Source organism: Leptopilina boulardi, unplaced genomic scaffold (assembly GCF_019393585.1).
Source record: "Leptopilina boulardi isolate dan_hultmark-lab unplaced genomic scaffold, ZJU_Lbou_2.1 LbouV2_332, whole genome shotgun sequence".
Classification (NCBI taxonomy): Eukaryota; Metazoa; Arthropoda; class Insecta; order Hymenoptera; family Figitidae; genus Leptopilina; species Leptopilina boulardi.
In genome coordinates, this window is record NW_026137899.1 from 335,365 (window position 1) to 357,204 (window position 21,840).

At 26.3% G+C, this 21,840-nt stretch overlaps 1 protein-coding gene across 2 annotated transcripts; it reads right to left on the minus strand.

Annotated features, from left to right (window-relative positions):
- Window positions 1-5,160: 5,160 nt before the first annotated feature.
- Window positions 5,161-17,181, minus strand: LOC127285364 (serine/threonine-protein kinase prpf4B-like). 2 transcript variants are annotated; one of them, XM_051311341.1, is made up of 7 exons: window positions 16,983-17,181; window positions 11,343-11,450; window positions 10,902-11,003; window positions 9,950-10,051; window positions 8,597-8,668; window positions 7,377-7,563; window positions 5,161-5,908 (listed from the first exon to the last, which is right to left on the minus strand). In XM_051311341.1, exons 2-7 carry the CDS (start codon window positions 11,439-11,441, stop codon window positions 5,799-5,801), a joined length of 672 nt encoding a protein of 223 aa, XP_051167298.1. In that variant the 5' UTR covers window positions 11,442-11,450; window positions 16,983-17,181; the 3' UTR covers window positions 5,161-5,798. The 2 variants fall into 2 exon arrangements, with proteins under 2 accessions (XP_051167298.1, XP_051167299.1); XM_051311342.1 differs by lacking the exon at window positions 8,597-8,668.
- Window positions 17,182-21,840: the final 4,659 nt, after the last annotated feature.

Below are 21,840 nucleotides of genomic sequence, written 5' to 3' on the forward strand. Positions count from 1 at the left end.
TTCGGGAATTTTTTAGTTGGCTGCTTTATGCAGGCGGCAGATTACAAAAAAAATTAATTATTTGATTAAATATCAAATAATAATACTTCAACTCATCTGAAAATAAAAAAAGTTTACTTTACTTCTGCCTTAGACTCTCAGCTTTTATAGTATTCCAGACTGATCTCAACTGTGAGAGAAAATATTTTCACCATCTGGTGGTGAAACAATGAAACTATAATGACGATCAACATCTATATTGAAATTTCCTATGTTATTTCCCATGTGAAATCTTATCATTTTTTTGAAAAATTTTCCCATGTCATTTCCCATGTGAATTCCTTTATCATTTTTTTCAAAAAATTTTCCCATGTCATTTCTCATGTGAAATCTTTTATTATTTTTTGGAAAAATTTTCCCATATCAATTCCCACGTCAAACCTCATGTCATTTGCCATGTGAAATCCTTTATCGTATTCCATTTCCTCTGTGGATTCCCATATGCTTTCCCATGTGGGTATTTTCGATAGGGCGAAAGAGGATTTGTCATTGAAAAATTTGTCAAAAAAATGATGAAGGATTTCACATGGGAAATGACATGGGAAAATTTTTCGAAAAAATGATAAGATTTCACATGGGATATGACATGGGAAAATTTTTCGAATAAATGAAAGAGGATTTCACATGGGAAATGACATAGGAAATTTCAATATAGATGTTGATCGTCATTATAGTTTCATTGTTTCACCACCAGATGGTGAAAATATTTTCTCTCACAGTTGAGATCAGTCTGGAATACTATAAAAGCTGAGAGTCTAAGGCAGAAGTAAAGTAAACTTTTTTTTATTTTCAGATGAGTTGAAGTATTATTATTTGATATTTAATCAAATAATTAATTTTTTTTGTAATCTGCTGCCTGCATAAAGCAGACAACTAAAAAATTCCCGAATAAAATCCTATATCGTTTCCTATATGTAAATCCATGTGAAATCTTAGGTTGAAATTTCAGAATCTATATGAAATCTTATATGATTTCCTATGCTTAAATCTATTTGTTTTATCATTTGGAAGAATGCACATGAAATCGTATTCCATTTCCCATGTGGATTCCAATATGGTGTCCCATGTGGATTCCCATATGCTTTCCTATGTGGGTATTTTCGATAAGGCGAAAGAGGATTTGACATGGGAAAATTTTTCAAAAAAATGATAAAAGATTTCACATGGGAAATGACATTGGAAAATTTTTCAAAAAAATGATAAAGGTTTTTATTTGGGAAATGACATGGGGTTTGACATGGGAAAATTTTTTAAAAAAGTGATAAAGGATCTCAATTAGTATTTAACATGGTATTTAACATGATATTTGACATGGGATTTGACATAGGAAATGACATGGAGGAACCTCGTTTTGATATTTTCCTATGCCAATTCCTGTCCCAATTTCCCATGAGTTTTTATATGGGATCCCATGTGGTTTCCCATATGGGGAATGGGGTTTTACATAGTTTTTGACATAGGATCCCATGTGGTTTCCCATGTGGTTTCCCATGTGTGGATTTTCAATAGGGGATACTTCAACCATTTTCCAGTGAATCCCCTGGCGGATTGTGATCCCTGAGAGATCCCTGAACTCAGGGATTTGTCAGGGACTGTCAGGGATTGTTTAAAAACAATTGTTAAACAAAAGAAAAGACCACTTTGCAATATAAATAACACTTTTTGTTATTGCAAAATTAATTTTTAAAAAAGTGTTATTTTCAGGGGGTTTGAAAGTTAGTCAGGGATTTGTTAAAAACACACAAGAAACAACTAATTTGACCACTTTATTGTTATGCAATTAAAACTGCATGATTTGTTGCAACAATTGACACAAAAAAACTGGCACTTAATACTGCACTTATTGTTAAAATAAATAAAAAATATCATGTTTACATTTTTCCGAGGGAATATATAGAATGCACTGCCGGTAAGTAGTAATAACTGGTCGACCAGTTACCATGTTGAATACCGCGCAACCACATGATAGTGCTTGACGGTAAGCGGTTAGTTTTAGATTCAGCTGAACATAACAGATGGCGCTACAGTTTGAAGTTAAGTTCTTAATTATTTGTGAATAATGTTTTAATACACTTTTTGTCGCGAGAATCCGAATTTCTCATGATAGGTAAGTAAACAATAATTATTAATAGAAATAAAAAATATTAATAAATTTATATACATAATAATATAATATAATTTATATATTTTTGTTATTTATTTTTATCCTTTTTTAGTTGTTTATTATTGTCCCCCACAGCACCGAAAATTTCCTGAAAATTTCCTAAAGATTTATTTGCAAACTTCGGAAACTTTAATTGCAAAGTTTAGAGAAAATTGTATAAAGATTTAAATGTCCAATATGAATAAATGTATGGCGTAAAACTTGACGGAAGATTTAAATTAAATTTTCCAGAAATTTTCGACGCGAAAATTGAGTGAAGATTTAAATTAAAGTTTCGTGAAATGTTTGGCGTAAAAGTTGACTAAAAATTTAAATTAAATATTTATTAAAAATTTATACCGAAAGTTGAGTGAAAATGTAATTTAAATATTCAGTCAATTTTTGTGACAAACATTTCCTAAAAATTTAAATTAAATTTTCAGAAAAGGTTGGACGAAAATATTTGTAAAAAATACAAAAATAATATTTCAGAAGTATTAATATTATTATTAATATTAATAATAGTAATAGATAGATAGATCTTTATTATTATTATTATTATTATCAATAAAAAAAATTTACTATCTGGGATTAAAAATAAAATAAATAATATACAAACATTGTTGCTCTGCTTTGATTCACATTGAATCAAGCACTGCATTCTTGTTGAGCAAGAACTTTTGAAAAAAAATTATGGGGTGCTGGGGATTGAACCTACATTCGCCGCGCGCTAGCTAAAGACCCTAACCACTACACTACAGATATCTGACTGAAAAAAAAATCTTCCACACACTCTACAACTTTATATTATCGACTTTTCAGTCGATAAGTAGGATCACTTGTCTATCAGTAAGTTGTAGAGTGTGTGGAAGATTTTTTTTTTCAGCCAGATATCTGTAGTGTAGTGGTTAGGGTCTTTAGCTAGCGCGCGGCGAATGTAGGTTCAATCCCCAGCACCCCATAATTTGTTTTCAAAAGTTCTTACTCAACAAGCATGCAGTGCTTGATTCAATGTGAATCAAAACAGAGCAACAATGTTTGTATATTATTTATTTTATTTTTAATCCTAGATAGTAAATTTTTTTTATTGATAATAATAATAATAATAATAATAATAAAGATCTATCTATCTATCTATGTATTATTATTATTAATATTAATAATAATATTAATACTTCTTAAATATTATTTTTGTATTTTTTACAAATATTTTCGTCCAACCTTTTCTGAAAATTTAATTTAAATTTTTAGGAAATGTTCGTCACAAAAATTGACTGAATATTTAAATTACATTTTCACTCAACTTTCGGTATAAATTTGTAATAAATATTTAATTTAAATTTTTAGTCAACTTTTACGCCAAACATTTCACGAAACTTTAATTTAAATCTTCACTCAATTTTCGCGTCGAAAATTTCTGGAAAATTTAATTTAAATCTTCCTTCAAGTTTTACGCCAAACATTTATTCATATTGGACATTTAAATCTTTATACAATTTTCTCTAAACTTTGCAATTAAAGTTTCCGAAGTTTGCAAATAAATCTTTAGGAAATTTTCAGGAAATTTTCGGTGCTGTGGGGGGTTATTATTATTACATTCTCATCATAATTAGAAATTAATAATTTTTTAAATTTTTTTTCGAAAAATGCGAGTAAAAATAAAACCTTTCTCTCTTTAACATGTTTTGCTTCGAGTTTGAATAAAAAAGTTATACCTTTTTTAGACAAAGTAACTTTATTTTGAAAACAAAAAATATATTCAAATTTTGAATTTAAAAATATTTTAAAAATTCTCATTTTTCAAACAAAAAGTTTTTTCAATTTTTTTTCTAAAAATATGAGTAAAATTGAACACTTTTTTGCTAAAACATAGAATTGCTTAAAATATAAATATCGTCTTTTTCTTCTACTTACTTTTTCATTATAATGTGTAATAAGTATTACATTTATTATTCGAGGGTCAAACGCGAGTGGCGTGATGAGAATATTATCCTTAAAGGCAGAGTACTTCAAGAAAATTATGTTAATTATATAAAAAGCATTAATCTCACATACATAAATAAATTATTTACGAATAGATGTAATCACATTGTATTTGAAACAGAAAGAAAAACATTTAGCCGAGAAGTTTAGCTACCGTTTGTCGCGTACCCTAACTGAATTGAATTTTTTTATTGATTAAAATTTAACGTAATTGAAGTTTTAATTAGTTACAATTTAGAATTGGAATTAGAATTTTAAATTTATTAAAATTTTGAATATTCGATTTTTTCTGTTAAGAGGTTAGGTGGGTTTCAGAGGCAGGGTGTCTCGCGCTTTTGCCAAATAAAATTCTAGGGCTTTTCCAGGTTATAATTAGTAATTAATATTTTTAAATTTTTGTATTTTCAGGCTTTGCAACCAATTTGGAGGAAGAAAAAAGTCATTTTAGCGTCGATTTATATTACCAGGAAACTAAAAAAAGGCCTTTCTATAATATTTAAATATAAACAATTAGTTTGTAAATATTTTATTATTATTATTATTATTATTATTATTAAACAAGTTTTATTAATTCCTTATAATAAAAATGCTTAAAAGGGATATTTTTAAGAAATTTAAATTACAATATTTCAGAATTAAACTGAGACAAATTTGTCAAAAATTCAATTTAGTACCTATAAGACAAATAAAAATAATTTTTAAAAAAATGTTCAAAATATGATTTATTTAATTTGTTCGAATTCAGAAGTTTAGACAATGTTTTAAATAATTAAATTTTCAAATAACTTTATTAACAATATTATTCAGAAAAATGTATGTTCAAATAATTGAAATTTGAAAAAGTTTCAGTTAACATTTTTAGAAGTAAATCAATTTTTGGAGATTTCAAGTAAAAATTTTTAGAAATAATTGAATTTCAGGAAATTTTTATAATTGAAACTCACATCAATTTTAATTCATGAATTTTTTTTACATAGGCATTTTATATAATTGCATTTAAAAGGACATTCAATTCGAAAATATTTTAAATATTGGAATTTTTAGAGAACATGATTAAAATTATTAAATATGTAATTAATTTTGCGAAGAATTCTGATCAATATTTTTTTAAATAATTCAATTTTGGACGATTTTAATTTTATTCTAATAAAGTCGTATTTTCTTTAAAAAACATTTTAAAAAAGTCGGAAATGTCTCATTTTATTAAATTATGTTAAAAATAGTCTCATACATTGAAAAGAGTCAAAAAAATCGTGTAATTTGAGGCCTGAATTTTGCATAAGAGTATATTCAAAAAAAGGTTACAATTTTGTGTTTCTAAACGCGGTGGGAAAAAAAATTCTTACATGAAATATGAAAATTCCAGTACCTGATGCAAAATTTAAGAACTTTTTCAGGTTTTTAAGGTAAAAATAATTCAAGGACTTTTCCAGTTTTTCAAGAAATTCCGAAGGCTGTATCTCTTATAATATTAACTCCAATCGATTTGGAATTGTGGGACAGTATTCTAGCCATATTAAGCTATTTTTTAATAAAATAAAAAAAATAAAAAGTTGAAACCCACCCAACCCCTTAAAATATGAACTAATTGAATTTTCAAATACAATTTTAACAAAATATGTTTCCTCCCTTATTAACTATAATGATTTTTTTTTTGTTCTTTATCATTTCTATTTCCTCCATTTGCTCTGCTTCCTCGATATCCTCCTCTATTTTTCCCATTTTCCCAATATTTAGGTTTATCTGAAAAGAAGAAAATTTGATTTAATTTAAGTTTTTGAATTTGCAACCAAGTGTGTCTGATATAATAATTTATTTAATTGTTTATCAAGTAAAAATAATTAAAATTTAAAAATTCGTTTTTTCTTTTTATAAATATTTTTTCAAATGATAAAAGAAAAAATTTTTTTAGACTAATGTTTAGTGTGTGAAAGGTGTAGACGTTTTGGTATATTTTGGAGTATATCGTTCAATTTAAAATTTTTTTATCGCATGTATGACTAACTAAGAAGACTTTGTTAAATGAAATTCAAAAATAAATTTTTATTTTTTTAACTAAAACTTAGAATTTTTACAGTGAGAATATATAGCTGAAAAAGTGGGTCTGGAATATTTAAAACGAGAAAATTAAAATTTTTTACCAATAGCAAAAAGTAGTGAGAAATGTTAATTTTTAACGTTGAAACATTATATGGCCCACTTTTTCATCTATATATTCTTCTTGGAAACAACTTAGATTTCGTTAAAAAAATGAAGTGTATCATTCATATAAAAAATTAATATAATATTTTCGACTTTCAGTTTTTGTGGTTAAAAAATTTTTTGTTTAAGAATTCATATTACTAATTGTTAAAAAAAATTACCAAAGATTAGAGAAAATTATTTTATAAACTTTTTTGGAGGTGCCCTCGATCGTCGACATTTTCGATCCTCATTTTTCACAAATTACGCAAGTTTCTTTCTTTAAAAGGTAATATTTGCAGGTTTATTTTTGACTCATATAACAGAAATTCACATGAATTTTTCATTTTTGTCAATTTGGTTAATAATAACAAGCTGTCCCCATTTACCCCAACTGACCCTATATCATCTAAAATAAATTTTGTAAATAAATATTATGGTTCCGAAAATTTCACAAAAAGTTGTTTTTATCCATTTTAAAGTAAAATATCCCTTTCGCGGTAGAAAATACAATTTAGTTAGTAAAATGTTGTTTATAATCTATCTTCACTATTTATTTATTTAATACATATCACCAGTAACTATTACCATAAATAACAAATTACCAGTAGCATAGTTTATTAATTTGAAATATTCATAGTATATTCTTATCGATTAGGTGCAAAAACATGATTCTTCAGATGAAAAACGTCATGTTTTAAGAAAGAATTGAGAAACCTGTAATTCCAGATAAGGCTTGCAAAATTTGCTAATGCAAAAATGACGTTTATTTTTTTGGATTGTTAGTATTAAAAAGATTTAATCAAGTTGAAAATTTTCCCGAAAATTATTTTTCAAGTTTTTTTTCGTAATTTTTATTTGAAAATGAAGTAATTTACATACATTATTTGCAAATATTTCTTAAATCTCATCTGGAAGGATAGGTTTTTTAAATTTTATTTGAAAAGTCACGTTTTTGCAAATAACCGGAAATATATTAATATAATGACAACCAATCTATTCTGCATACATAATTGTAAAATTTTCTTACATCGTGCTTGGTCCTGTTCTTGTTTTGATTTAGAGCTCTTGCTTCTAGACCTTTTTCTATCTCTTCTTGCATTCCTGTCTCTCGATCTTTCTCTATCTCGTGATTTTTCTCTCTTATTCGTTTCCTCCTTCTTTTTCTTCTTTTCCTGTTCTTCTTTCTTTTTTAACTTTTCTGCTTCTTTAGTAACCTAAAAAATATTTTTTAATTATTACACAATTACAATAATGATTAGGTATATAATAAAGAGTAATCATTATACAGGGTATATCAAAAGTCCCGGGACGGATAGATATCTCTTCGGAGTAAGCTAACGAATTTAAATAAAACTTGGTAGCATATGATACCAGGAGGCCAAAAAAGCCATTTCTTTTAAGAAAGTTGTTAATTTATTAGAATGGAATTTTCTCCATCGGAGTATATAAATTTTAAAGTATAAACAATATTTGTAATTTTATAAAAATGTAGATTTTCGTGACTGCTGCGACAATTTACCCACGGCTTCTCTAAAAATAGGTGTTTTACGATGAGCAAGGTATTTTCTAACTGGATCATCTGAAATAAAAAAATATTTCGTTAATATAAGATCAAATCTTGTTTTTTTTGAAGGAATGAAAAAATAATAGATTTACACAAAGCTTTTACACAAAGCAGCTTTAAAAAAAAGAAATTAAAAAAACTTTTTTAGATGCTGCAACTTTGTTAATGTAGAACTTTTTATTCCTTAAAAAACAAGATTTGATCTTATATATTAAACAAATATTTTGCTGTTTTTTATTTCAGATTGTCCAGTGAAAAAATATCTTGCTCACCGTAAGACCCTTTTTTAGAGAAGCCATGGGAAAATCATTGCAGCAACCACGAAAATCAATATTTTTTGCAAAATTAAAAATATTACTTTTACTTCAAAAGTTACATAATCTAATGCAAAAACTTCCTTTGAAAAATTTCTCAGAAAATTGCTTTTTGTACCTCTTGACTAGGTATAAACTTTTTAATGTAGACCTGGAAACGAAATGACCTAACATTCAAAAAATTCCTTATTTTTCTAGCCTTTATATCCATAAAGAAAATTAATATATAATTAAACTCATAAAACTTGATTTAAACGTAAGTAAGAAAAATCCCTGTTTTGACGTAAAATTCCCGGCTAAATCCCAGTTTTTCCTGGTTAATTTACATTCTCGGTGAGTAGACACCCTGGATTTACACTCTTAACTTACTTTAAATGCTGCTGCTCTAGCTAATTTACCATCTCCTCCACTGCGACCCGATCTATATCTAATTTTTTTTACCTGTAAATGTTTATTTTCTATATATATCGTAAAAATGAACGCAATCTAATTTACAGAATATAGAAAATAAGACATATTTATAAATAAAGTTTTAATTATTATACTACAAACATTAACTGCCTTTAAATATAAATATTAGTTTTCATTCATCTGGACGCATAAACTTCTGTTTATATTTAAGTAACTTACTCAATTATAATAAATAAAAAGAAAAATTATTTTATGCAAAAACAGCACATAAATAAAATTGAAAATTGTTCAAGAATCAATAAAACATTTTTTTTAAATATACAAATTTTATCAATTCCGAATTTTGCAGATTAGAATTAATTTTTGGGTGAAATTTGGCCCCACCAAAGAAGAATTGGACCGAAATGGAATTAAAAAAAATGGTTAACTTATCATTTTCCACAATAAAAAAAAGGTTTGATTTAAGTAAATCAAATTATTTGAAACAGATGAAAGTTTTAACAAATAATAAATTATTTAAAATAATGTATTCATTTATTTTACACAAATATTTGATTTTTTATACAAATAAAAATTATTTGACAGAATAAATTTATTTTATTGATTCTACTACACTAATTTTTTAAATGCGAATAATGCAGTATTTAATACTAATACATTATTTTATGAAAACAAAAAAGAATATTTCTAGCAAGTAAATATTTATTTTGAATATAAATAGTGTTGTTTGAAACTATTCCTTTATTTATATTACTCAAATATTTTGTTTTTTGATACAAATAAAAAATAATTTGACACAATAAATTTATTTGATTGATTCAAGAAAACTAATTTATTTAATAGAAATAACGCAATATTTAATAAATGATTCTATGAAAACTAATAAAAAATATTTGGATGAAATAAATAGATTTTGATATGTAAAGAAGTTTTGATTGTTCAAATGAACTAAATATTTTTTTCAATCTATAAATTAATAAAAATTATGATGGTTATAAATTATAAAACAGCAAATTAAAAAATTATTAAATTAATATCTGCTTTTTAGATATTTAAAATATTATTTTGTAATAAAATTCGTACTTAAAGAAGTTGCAAAAAAATTTCGTTCATTTAAATGTGCAAAACTTTTGGCTACTCAAGCAGTATTGAATGAAATAATTTTTATAAATGATAAATTTATTTGATATTTATTTAAATTTATTATATTATATTACAAGTAAATTATTTTCTTAAATAACGTAATTTTTATTTGATCAGAGTAATTTTTTTTCAGTGTAAATAGAGTCTTTTTGACTCCGGAATACTTACAGTATCTTCACCCAAATTAGAGGTACTTGGAGGGCCTTGACTTCCGGTATTTTCTTTCAAGGCATTAGAATCATTAGTGCCAGTATTAGTCTTGGTAGTTGACTGTAAGAATGTTATGAATTGATATTTTTGAAAAATCTTAATCAGTAGAAAGCAAAATTCAGAAAAACTTAAAATTAGTGCTTCAGATTAAACTGTTTAGCTGCAATAATACCCACTAATTAGGCCTCACAAATAAACAGAACCAAGTTTAGAGCCCTCTATATTCAATAAATTTCAATTTTTTTAAAGTTAAAAAAATATTTTTGTACATTTATAATGTTAGTAAATAAGGTTTTAAGGGTATGTGGGCAAAGGACGTTTTTTTGTGGTTTGAAACTTTCTCTGAAATAAAAAATGATTTCGGGTTAAAATTTTGGAAAAATGATTTAGTTTGGTATAAGAAATCTCGCTATTTTTCTCATTTACTATAACTTAACGCGAAAATAATAAAAATAAAGCAATAAATAGAAAAATAATGTGTTTTATCATAGTTCATTCAGCGGCCACTCGCTCGAATTGGCGCTGTTTACTGGAGCACTGACACACTCAAGCAACGTCTGTGTATACGCCGCCATGTTTGTTTTCATTTTCGTTTAAAAATGTCACTTCTTAAACATCATTTTTTAATAATTTAACTCAAAATTATGTATTTTTCGGAGAACAGCGAGATTCCTTGTGCCCCAATCTATCATCCCTCAAAATTTTAGACAAAAATCTTTTCTCATTTCAGAGTGAAATGTATACTACCAAAACACATTTTCCCATACTAGGTCACGTGGGAGGTTCCCACATAACCCTTAAATATGTTTTTTTTAAACTTTATTCTTTTATCTTAAAAAATGCAGAAAGAAAAAGTCCTGTTCTTTTTTAAGAAGCCTAAAAATAATCTTTTTAATTTAGAAATACTCACATTCTCTTCATTCGACTTAGAGCTAATTGGAGAGCTATTTGTTTCGAGAATATCATTCGAGTTAATGGTATCATCAGTGCCAGTATCAGTCACTGCACCGGGCTGTAAAAAAATATTATAAATTGGTATTTTTAAAAAATCTTACAAAGTCGAAAGAAAAATCCAGAAAAACTTTGAACTAGTGCTGCAGATTAAACTGTTTAACTCCGAACACGCCCACTAATTAAGCTTGACAAATAAACGAGACCAAGTTTGGTCCCCTCTACATTCAACAAATTTTATCTTTCTTAAATCAGAAAAATATTTTAGTAAATTTATAATGTTTGTAAATCAGCTCTAAAATCTGATTTTTTATTTTATTCTTTTATCTTAAAAAATGCAGAAAGAAAAGGTTCTTTATTAGTAGACTAAAAAGAGTCATTTTAATTCCAGAATACTCACATTTTCTTCACCTGACTTAGAGCCAGTTGGAGGGCTATTCGTTTCTACATTAACTTTCGGGTTACTGACACTATCAGTGGCTACTGGAGTATCAGTCATTGCAGTTAGCTGTAAAAATATTATAAACTGATATTATAAAAAAATCATACATCATATAAAGCAAAATTGAAAAAAAACTTTGAATTAGTGCTTAAGATTTAACCGTGTAGCTATTATCATGCACACTGATTAGGCCTTAAAAATAAATGGGATCAAGTTTAGCACTCTCTCCATTTATTAAATTTAAATTATTTTAAGTAAAAAACTGGTAACTGGTTTTCTAAGAAACGCCTATGAAGTACTTTTGCTTCAAGAGTCCATCATTACTGTTATTAAGAATGATGGGGAATGCTTTCAACGCAAATAATAAGAACCATTTTTATGTATATGTTTACGGTGTACTTCGATAAGCGAATTTTGAGTATCAAAAAAATTTTCATTCTAAAAGTTGTGCACAATTGTCCAAAAGGATGTAAATTTAAAAAATGACAGTTATATAATTATCTGAATATAAGCAAATATGCAATAATGTTTTTACGAGGTTTAATAAATTATCATTTATTAGAAGAGACGAATATTTGAGCCAATTCATTAGCATTTTTAAATTGAAAATTTATTTTAAAACTTCATTTTCGAAAATTAATTATTTTCGTTAAAATAGTTTTTTTAAACGCTACATTTATAGTATAAAAATAAGTTTTACATTTATGTAAAACAACATTTTTAAAAAGAACTATTATTGAGTTAAATTTATAAAAAAAACTAATTTTTATGAAATTAATATTTGTAATAATACATTAATAATAAAAATATTAATAATAAATATAATTTATAAATTTTTTATCTTCAATACCGGATGAATTAATTTTAAATGTCCCAACATGTTGTCACTTTAATAAATATAAATTGTAAGAAATACATGACTGAAAATAATTCATATATAGAAAAAAAATTTAGCTGTCACAGATAACATTTATCTAGGATGTAAATAAGTAATTTCTATTTGTAGATAGTTTCTAATTTTTAGTTAATATAGTTAATAATTATTTTTACATTTAAAATATTGAGCTGTGACAATTAATTACTACCTTCCACATAGCTGAAAATTAGCTTTCTAAATAATAAACTAATTTTTTTCTGCAGACATATGTAATAATAATATTAAGCAGATATCCTTTGTTATCTCGCGGAGGAAACATTGCAGTTTGCTAATTTATGTGATATGCCATGAATTTTTTAATTCAATTTTGAGAATAATATGTTCATTTGATATATGAAAACATTAAGGAAATTAACTAGATAAGTTTAAAAAAAATAAACATTAAATATTAATATAATTAAGTAAATATTAACAGCAATTTAAAACTAAAAGAAATATTAAAAGATTGAAAAATTTAATTTTATTAAAGTTAAAAGTAACGATTAATTTTATAAATTTAGGTGAAATTTATAATTTATAAAGATCAAGTAATTTATTTTAATGTTAGAAATACGTTTATAATAAACAAAGTTAAATTCATAGCATAAAATATTTTTTTTTAGAACACCAATTGTTTGAGATAATTTGTATACAAAACGCGGTACCATACACACATCCATAAACACTCACATACATGCAGACAAATGTTCCTCATGTTATATTTCTCATTAATTTATTACTTTGAAGCATTATTAACTCTCACACCGGGGATATATACTATTATACGTGTTTGTGTTTACCTTATCTATCTTAGCCCTGATTTGATTCGGTTCTGAGAAATTAATAAGTTCAAAAATGTGGTTGAATGACCACAAACATAAATGTTTATATATCAATCACCCACGTTACGTAACTTTATACAAAAGAAAGAATGGCTATTGTCTAAATTTAAAGGGACATTATATTTTATAATTTAATTATTTGATACAATAGACACGTGCCAGCTATATCAACAGATATGATTGTAATGATATAATAGAGTAATTTAAATTAGACTAATCCTTAAATTTATTGTTTCTACAAATATGTTAAAAGTAAAATGTTTATTTTATTTTTAGAAAACTTGTTGCTTGTTTACCAAATTAGAGGAATCTTTCCAGTAATTATTCGGTAGATCAGCTGTTTATTTTCTTATTCACTTTTACTTTTATAAATGAATTAATGTCATTTATCGTTTCAAAGCTGAATATTTTTACTTTACAAAAAAAATAAATATTAATTATTAATAGAAAAATAAAATATGCAATCAATCATCTAATATAATTATTTATCAATTATTTTGGTTTAAATAATTTATTGTGAGTTCGTTCTGAATAAAATTAAATGAAATAATTTTATTGTTTAGCTTAAACTTTTCACCTTTTTATTTAATTTCTCTCCAACTATTTTGTTATTCTTCAATTGAGATTCTAAATTACCTCGTAGGCTTATCTATAAAAAAATATAAAATAAAATTTAAATAAAATAAAAGAAACTTGACAATTCCTAACCGCTATCAAGGTCAAATTCCCTATTCCCTAAATTCAATAATCTATCATAAGTAAATTAATTTTGCAGATATTTTCCTTAAACGCAAATTTATTTAACATGTTATTAATTTAACAACATATTAAAATGATCTAAGTCAAACGGAAAATAAATGAAAAACTTATTTACTTCTCTGGAAAATTACTAAATAAATAATTTAAATAAATTATTTATTTCCTAAATTAACTATTGATTGGAGGACAGGGATTCATAATCAATTGAGGAGCCGGATCGTAGAACCGATTCTTCGCTCGAACTCACGCAGAAGTATTGTCCGCCCCTCCACTATACCATCAAATTTTAAAACTCATAAATAAAATATTTAAAAAATATTAGGTTATGCAGAAGAAAAAAATACATATTTTATCTATTTGAAACTTTTTTCTAAAATGTAATTTATTAGTACTAAAAAATAAAAACTGAAAATTTTTTTTTCGAAAATAAATTACTTTTTAATAAATATGTCGTCCTTTTTCGGTCAAATATTGACGAAATTTTGTGAAATTTTTTAAGCATACACAATATACACAACAGAAGCCTACAAGCTATAAAAAATAAGAAAAATCACATTATTTATTTATTAAAAAATTTTAAAAGACGTCATTTACAAATAGAGGAATTTCACTTTTCAACACAAAAAAGTATGCGATGAATTTTCAAATTATGAAAACTTCTCGCGAGAAAGTTTTTCCTTTACTAATCAGGAAGTTTTTCCCACAATTTTAAACTGATTCGAATATAAATAAAGAAAATACGAGGAAAATAGCGAAACCGTACTTTCGTTCGCAACGAGAATGTAAAAAGGCAGCCATGTTTGTCGTCGCAATGACACGCGCGCACACACACACACAGCAGCAACTAAGGCTTCCTCAAGTTGTTTACATATATGTGTGTGTGTGTGTGTTCGCGCGCGCGACGTTGCGACGACAAACATGTCTGCCTTTTTACATTCTCGTTGCGAACGAAAGTACGGTTTCGCTATTTTCCTCGTATTTTCTTTATTCATATACGAATCAGTTTGAAATTGTGGGAAAAACTTCCTGATTAGTAAAGGAAAAACTTTCTCGCGAGAAGTTTTCATAATTTGAAAATTCATCGCATACTTTTTTGTGTTGAAAAGTGAAATTCCTCTATTTGTAAATGACGTCTTTTAAAATTTTTTAATAAATAAATAATGTGATTTTTCTTATTTTTTATAGCTTGTAGGCTTCTGTTGTGTATATTGTGTATGCTTAAAAAATTTCACAAAATTTCGTCAATATTTGACCGAAAAAGGACGATATATTTATTAAAAAGTAATTTATTTTCGAAAAAAAAATTTTTCAGTTTTCATTTTTTAGTACTAATAAATTACATTTTAGAAAAAAGTTTCAAATAGATAAAATATGTATTTTTTTCTTCTGCATAACATAATATTTTTTAAATATTTTATTTATGAGTTTTAAAATTTGATGGTATAGTGGAGGGGCGGACAATACTTCTGCGTGAGTTCGAGCGAAGAATCGGTTCTACGATCCGGCTCCTCAATTGAATCTTACACATTAACAAATTGATCGCCTATTGCAATGAATTTGAGATATATGTATCTTCAAGAGACTTACGATTTGCTTTTGATACCACTTAAGGATCCAGATAATGAGGTGGTACTCCGAGTTACCAGAAACCCCTCAAGTCTTTCTCCATGGCGTGACTTTGTAGAATTATGTATTTTCAATTAAAGTGATTATTCACTTTTTTGTTTCTTCTACTTTCCTAATATTGAATTTAAATTTATTATTTGTTAAAATGTTTTATTTCTTATATAATTCTGAGTTGGAACGGTTGTTACACCAGCCTCTCAGATATTATGTCCAAATTTGGGTCTCCTTCTCTATTTATTAACTCGAGAAGACGCTTCATCCCCCAAATTTCTCTATATCCCTTGTATATTTAAATTTAGTAAGTGTGTTAGAGAGACTCTGACAGCTGATTGCTTGACAATCCGCGGTTTTCCCTTCCTACCTTTCTTCGTATACTTTTGCTGTATATTTCTTACCGCCAAATTTTCCCTCTAATCGCATTTTTCGCGGCGTCCTTTTTTCTTAGCCAATAATATTTAAATTATTTTGGTAAGGACAGAGCGATTTCTCTCTTTCTAATTCCGTTGTAACGTATACAGAGAACAATGCCATTGTTCAGCTGTCAATCATTTCTCAATTATTACTGTAATTTCTTTAAATCTTTAATATTTTAAAAAATAATAATTTGACAAAAATTTTACCTTTACCATAAATTTTTAAATAATTTTTACTTTTATTTAACATATAATTTTTATTTTAATATTATTATTTTAAGCAATTAAATAAAATAATTTATATTATTTTATGTAAAAAAAATGAAAAATATGGTTAATTAATTTAACTGTTTCATATTTATTTTATTAATATTGTTAATAAAAAATCTTTAAATTTGAATTAAATTAATAATTTCTTTATATTCGAAATTATATCTTTCGCCTCTTACTATTATTTTTCCTTAGGTATTCTTATACAGTGTTATCTATGAATGTCTTCTGTCTCTTTCTATTATTTCCGAAATTCCATTTCTCTAGATTTAAATTCATTTCTTAATATTTCTTTTCTTTAATTTTTATTAATAATTAAACTTTTTTCTTTTAAAATAATTAATTAATTTTTTATAATAATTTTGCAAAATAAAATAATTTCTATTATTTTATTTATTGATATTTAAGATAATGTAAAAGGGTATTTTATTTATATATTGTTAATTATTTAATATAATATTTAAACATTGAATTTATTTTATCTATGCATTTTTATATTTTTAGGATTTCTGGATTAGTGTATAGTTTAGACATTCATACACACACATATATATATATATATATATATACTCATTCTCCTGAGTGCAAGTGTACTCATGAAAACAGTATTTCTCTTTCTTATATTTTTCTTTACCCATGTATATATATATATAGTAAAATGAAACGTTATATTTTTGAAATTAAATGGTACTCTACTTTTTTTTCTTTACTTGCATTTAAATAAATATAATCTATTGACTATTGGAATAACTCTTCAACTTTCAAAACTAACCTTTTTCCAATCAGTTGACGATGTTAAAGGATTCCAAAGAACATAGAGCACAAAAAACGAGGTATAAACAACACCGCAAGGGAGCAACAAGTTTGCCGGTACATAGAAGTAGAAATGCGATTATGAACCGTAGTATAGTAGCGAATTAGGCGGTCATTCCCGAAAACAGATTGATTCTTGTCTTCTCCGCGCCTTACATTTCAACTACGGCGCCTTCTAATACACCCCTACTTATGAAGATGTGAAGCAGGGTAAAGTGGTGTGATAACTGAAGCGGTCATTTGGATACGTGCATACTTATCGTGCAGTCGCATCAGTGTATCGTGTTACAAAGAAAATTTTTCCAATTTGTGGAAAACTTGTGAAAAAGTCCGCATAGACGAGTGATAGGAGAGCGAAAGGTTAGCAAATTTTATATTACTTTTGACTGTTCATCATTTTTCATATATTCCACAAACAAATCTTAGTTTTGTAAACATTTTTTCTTTTAATTTATAAATTAAATAAACTTAAATCTGATTAAATTGTATAGTATTTGATTATTATAAATTGGCTATTTTTTCAAACAAAAGTACTTATAATTTCACTAAGAATTAATTAAAAAAATTATACAATAAAAATTTTTTTAACAGAATTTGATTTGTTTGAATTCATAAAAAATATTGTATACCTTTTTAAGATATAAAAATCAATTCATTTAATAGTAATTTTTTTGACATATTTTTTCCCTTGTGTATTAAAAACGAATAATTTCTATAAATAATATTTAAATAACGTTTTTTAATTAAAAAATTGTTAAAGAAAATAATTTTTTACTTAAAATATTTTAAGAATTTTATTGCCATGAAAAAATTTTACAGAAAATTTTCAAGATTAAAAAGTATAATTTTTTAAAAAGTAAAAAATAGTTTAGCCTAAATATTTTTGTTTAAAACTATGTCGCGCTCTGAGAAAAGATATCTTAGAAGCAAACAAATTATAGGTTATGTTTAAGACAGTTTTACCTTATTTAAATTTTCCGTTTCTCCAAAAACAAAAAGTAGTATTTACTGTATATTTTGGATGTAATGAAGCCTTAAAGAACATTAGTTTGCATTAGAAGTGAATGCTTTGTGTATCATTTATTTTCTAGTTATTGTTCTTTTAGTTTTAATATTATTTACTAATATTTTAGATGCTTATTGTTTAAATAATTTTTGGCACATGTTTTTCTATAATAGACAAAAAAATTTATATGGAGAATAGTTTTGCAAAAAAAAATTATTTACTTAATTATCAAATGAGGTCTAACTTTCAGGGAAAAACATGTATGTTTAGTGAATATTTACTATTCATATTTGGTTGGTTCAAAGCAAAATTGAGCCGCCGGAAAGTAAAAGGCCGCATAAAATTTGTACGGCCGTTCGAGTTGGCCCCTGACGCTTGAAAAATTGATTTAAAAAAACAAATTTTTTTTATTACTACATTACTGGAAATTTTATTCCGCATCTTTTTTCTTCTATGAAAAAAATCTCTATCTTTTTCGGTTTTCGAGTAAATAAAAAAAAACTGGATTTTTAAAAAACACAAATTTAATTAAATTTTTCACTTCAACTCGCTCTAAAAAACAAAGTTATAAATATTTTTTGACAAAATTTACAGGAATTATAGTTTAAACTATTCTTAAGACGACAAACTTTGTAAGAATGTGATTTTTTTATTTCGAAAAAAGTTATGAATTTTTTTGTTTCACAGTGACAAATTTACGTTTCCAAATTTTCAAGGGCTTCGTTTATCTGAAAAATTTTCAGTCAGTGAAAACTTATCCCGAAAAAAATGTTCACTAGGTTCTTACAAACATTTTTGTAAAATATTTTTGCAATTGGAATAGCTGTTTACGAAATATTATTGAAAAACTATTTTTCGTCAAACGCGCGCGAGTCAAAAACTTCCCGTTTGTGTAGAGCCGGCTAGTACTCAGCGATGGCTGCCAAGGTCGTTTATGTTTACTCGCGCGCGTTCGACGAAAAATAGTTTTTCAATAATATTTCGTAAACGGCTATTCTAATTGCAAAAATATTTTACAAAAATGTTTGTAAGAACCTAGTGAACATTTTTTTCGGGATAAGTTTTCACTGACTGAAAATTTTTCAGATAAACGAAGCCCTTGAAAATTTGGAAACGTAAATTTGTCACTGTGAAACAAAAAAATTCATAACTTTTTTCGAAATAAAAAAATCACATTCTTACAAAGTTTGTCGTCTTAAGAATAGTTTAAACTATAATTCCTGTAAATTTTGTCAAAAAATATTTATAACTTTGTTTTTTAGAGCGAGTTGAAGTGAAAAATTTAATTAAATTTGTGTTTTTTAAAAATCCAGTTTTTTTTTATTTACTCGAAAACCGAAAAAGATAGAGATTTTTTTCATAGAAGAAAAAAGATGCGGAATAAAATTTCCAGTAATGTAGTAATAAAAAAAATTTTTTTTTTTAAATCGATTTTTCAAGCGTCAGGGGCCAACTCGAACGGCCGTACAAATTTTATGCGCCCTTTTACTTTCCGGCGGCTCAATTATAATAATTTAAACTAAAAAATTCTTAAATTAAGTAATATATTTTTTGAATCAATCAAAATATTTTTTGAAATCTTATTGTGCACATATTTCTTGTAAATTAACAGTAAATAATACTTAACATAGATATTTTTGAATATTTTTTATGCAAAATATTTTTGCAAAAAGTAATTATCACTTAATTATATCAACAAGATTAAAGCTTGTTGAATTTCGACATTACCCGGCTGAAAAAACTTGTACAAGAAAATGTACAAGTTCTTGTACATGTTCATTAATAAACTTTTACATTTTCTTGTACATGTTTAAGTAATTTTCTTGAACAAGTTCAGCATCCAGAATTGAGACATGTTCTTGTACCAGAACATGAAACCTGCTCAAAAAAGTATGTACAAGAACATGTACATTTTCTTGACCAGGATCATGTACAAGTTCTGGTACAAGAATATGTCTCAATTCCGGATGCTGAACTTGTTCAAGAACATTACTTAAACATGTACAAGAAAATGTACAAGGGCATTAATGAACATGTACAAGAACTTGTACATTTTCTTGTACAAGTTTCTTCAGCCGGGTACAGTTTTCACCTTTTTTCCCATTTAACAAAATCCAAATTCGTAATATCACCTAAAACACTAAATTCGTGTTAAAAAAATCTTGTTTTTTGAGTTATTTAGAAAATTAAGTTTTAAATTAAATAAATTCTTAAAATTGTTTTTTTTATTGTTTTATGATTTAAATCCAACAAGACTCTTGTGTAACAGACAACCTTCCTACGTTTCTCATTGTAACACATCTGCGTTTTATTCTATATAATGATAATAATAATACTACTGCGCTTTTGTAATTGATTTCTATTCTTAAACTAAAAAAATTTATAATTGAATAATATAATATATAAATAAATAAATATTTTACGTAGAAGGGGGGATCGTTCTGAAATAGAAAGAAACAAAACCCTTTTTAGAGTTTCATAGCCCAAGGCTGGTACCCTTATAATTTCACTTTGGCCTCCATTTGACCATCATACACCATAGAAACATGTCAACGGTTATAGTAACCGTTACCATAGTAGTTCTTTCCATTGAAAACCGTACCATGGCAACTTGAAATATTTTTTGATTAATCACTGTTCGTCTTTGCCTCGAAACCCTCTGATATTTTTTCAATCAACAATCCCCCTCCTCACCTAATTTTACATTAACCTAACTATTTTTGTACAAAGTATGACGCGCTCTGGAAAAAGGTATATTAAGAGCAAACGAATGATAAGTTATGTTTCCGTAAAAAAAATTTCTTTACATTTTTTTTGCTTTAAAAATTAGTTTACTATCTGTAGAATGATAATTAATAATACATTATTAATATAATGTATCAAGTATAAATGTCTCTATAGTATACATATAAGTGTAGAACTTCAAATGCATACTACTTTCTTGTATTGCATTTGTAACGCGTATTTGTATATTTTAACGATAAAAAGTTTATTTTTTTGATGTTGGTTGAGATTTGAGACCAGTAGGCTGCACGGCGCAAAACCAAAGATCTACTTTAAACGCCTGTAACGTCGCTGCATATGTAATATTTTTATATAAAAAAATTATTATATATAGCTTATATTGAACACTTTAAGGTTTGCTTTTTTTCAATTCCATAAACTATAACATTTTTTTGTAAAAAATATTGAAGAAACGTTCATTTACGAGTTTCCCATTTTAAAAGATTTTTGTTTCTGGAAAATCAAAAATACTTTTCACTGTATATTTTGGATGTAACAGTAAAAACCCGGGCTCAAAATGATCCAGTCAGCAGGATCATTTTGATCTGCAGCAAAAATGAGTCAAGTAGGTGGCGCCACGTTCTATGTCGTTTAGCATTGGCTCATTTTAAACCGCATAAAAAATGAACCCAGGTTTTTACTGTGTCAAAATATTCTGTGTTTTACTGTGTTATTGAGGAATCAACTAAGTTAATTCTGCATGTGTGGTATTGTGGTTGTTTTTAATGAACCCCAAAGAGAAGACGAGGTATGGTCGCGGCGCAAAGAGCCAGGAGGGTAAAAAACGAAGTTTTTTTCAAAAACTTGAAAGTCGAGGCAGGGGCGTTTGTTTTTAATGTGTTATTCGTGATCTGCTTCATGTTCGTTTAATAATCCAGGTGAAAATGTTCACGTGGAAATGCATGTAGAAATTCATGTATAAATTGTCAAAATCTACGTGGATTTTCATTTACCTACGCGAATTTCACATGGTTTTTTGAAACATTTCCACTTGGAATATAACGCAAAAAAATTAGGAACCTTTTAT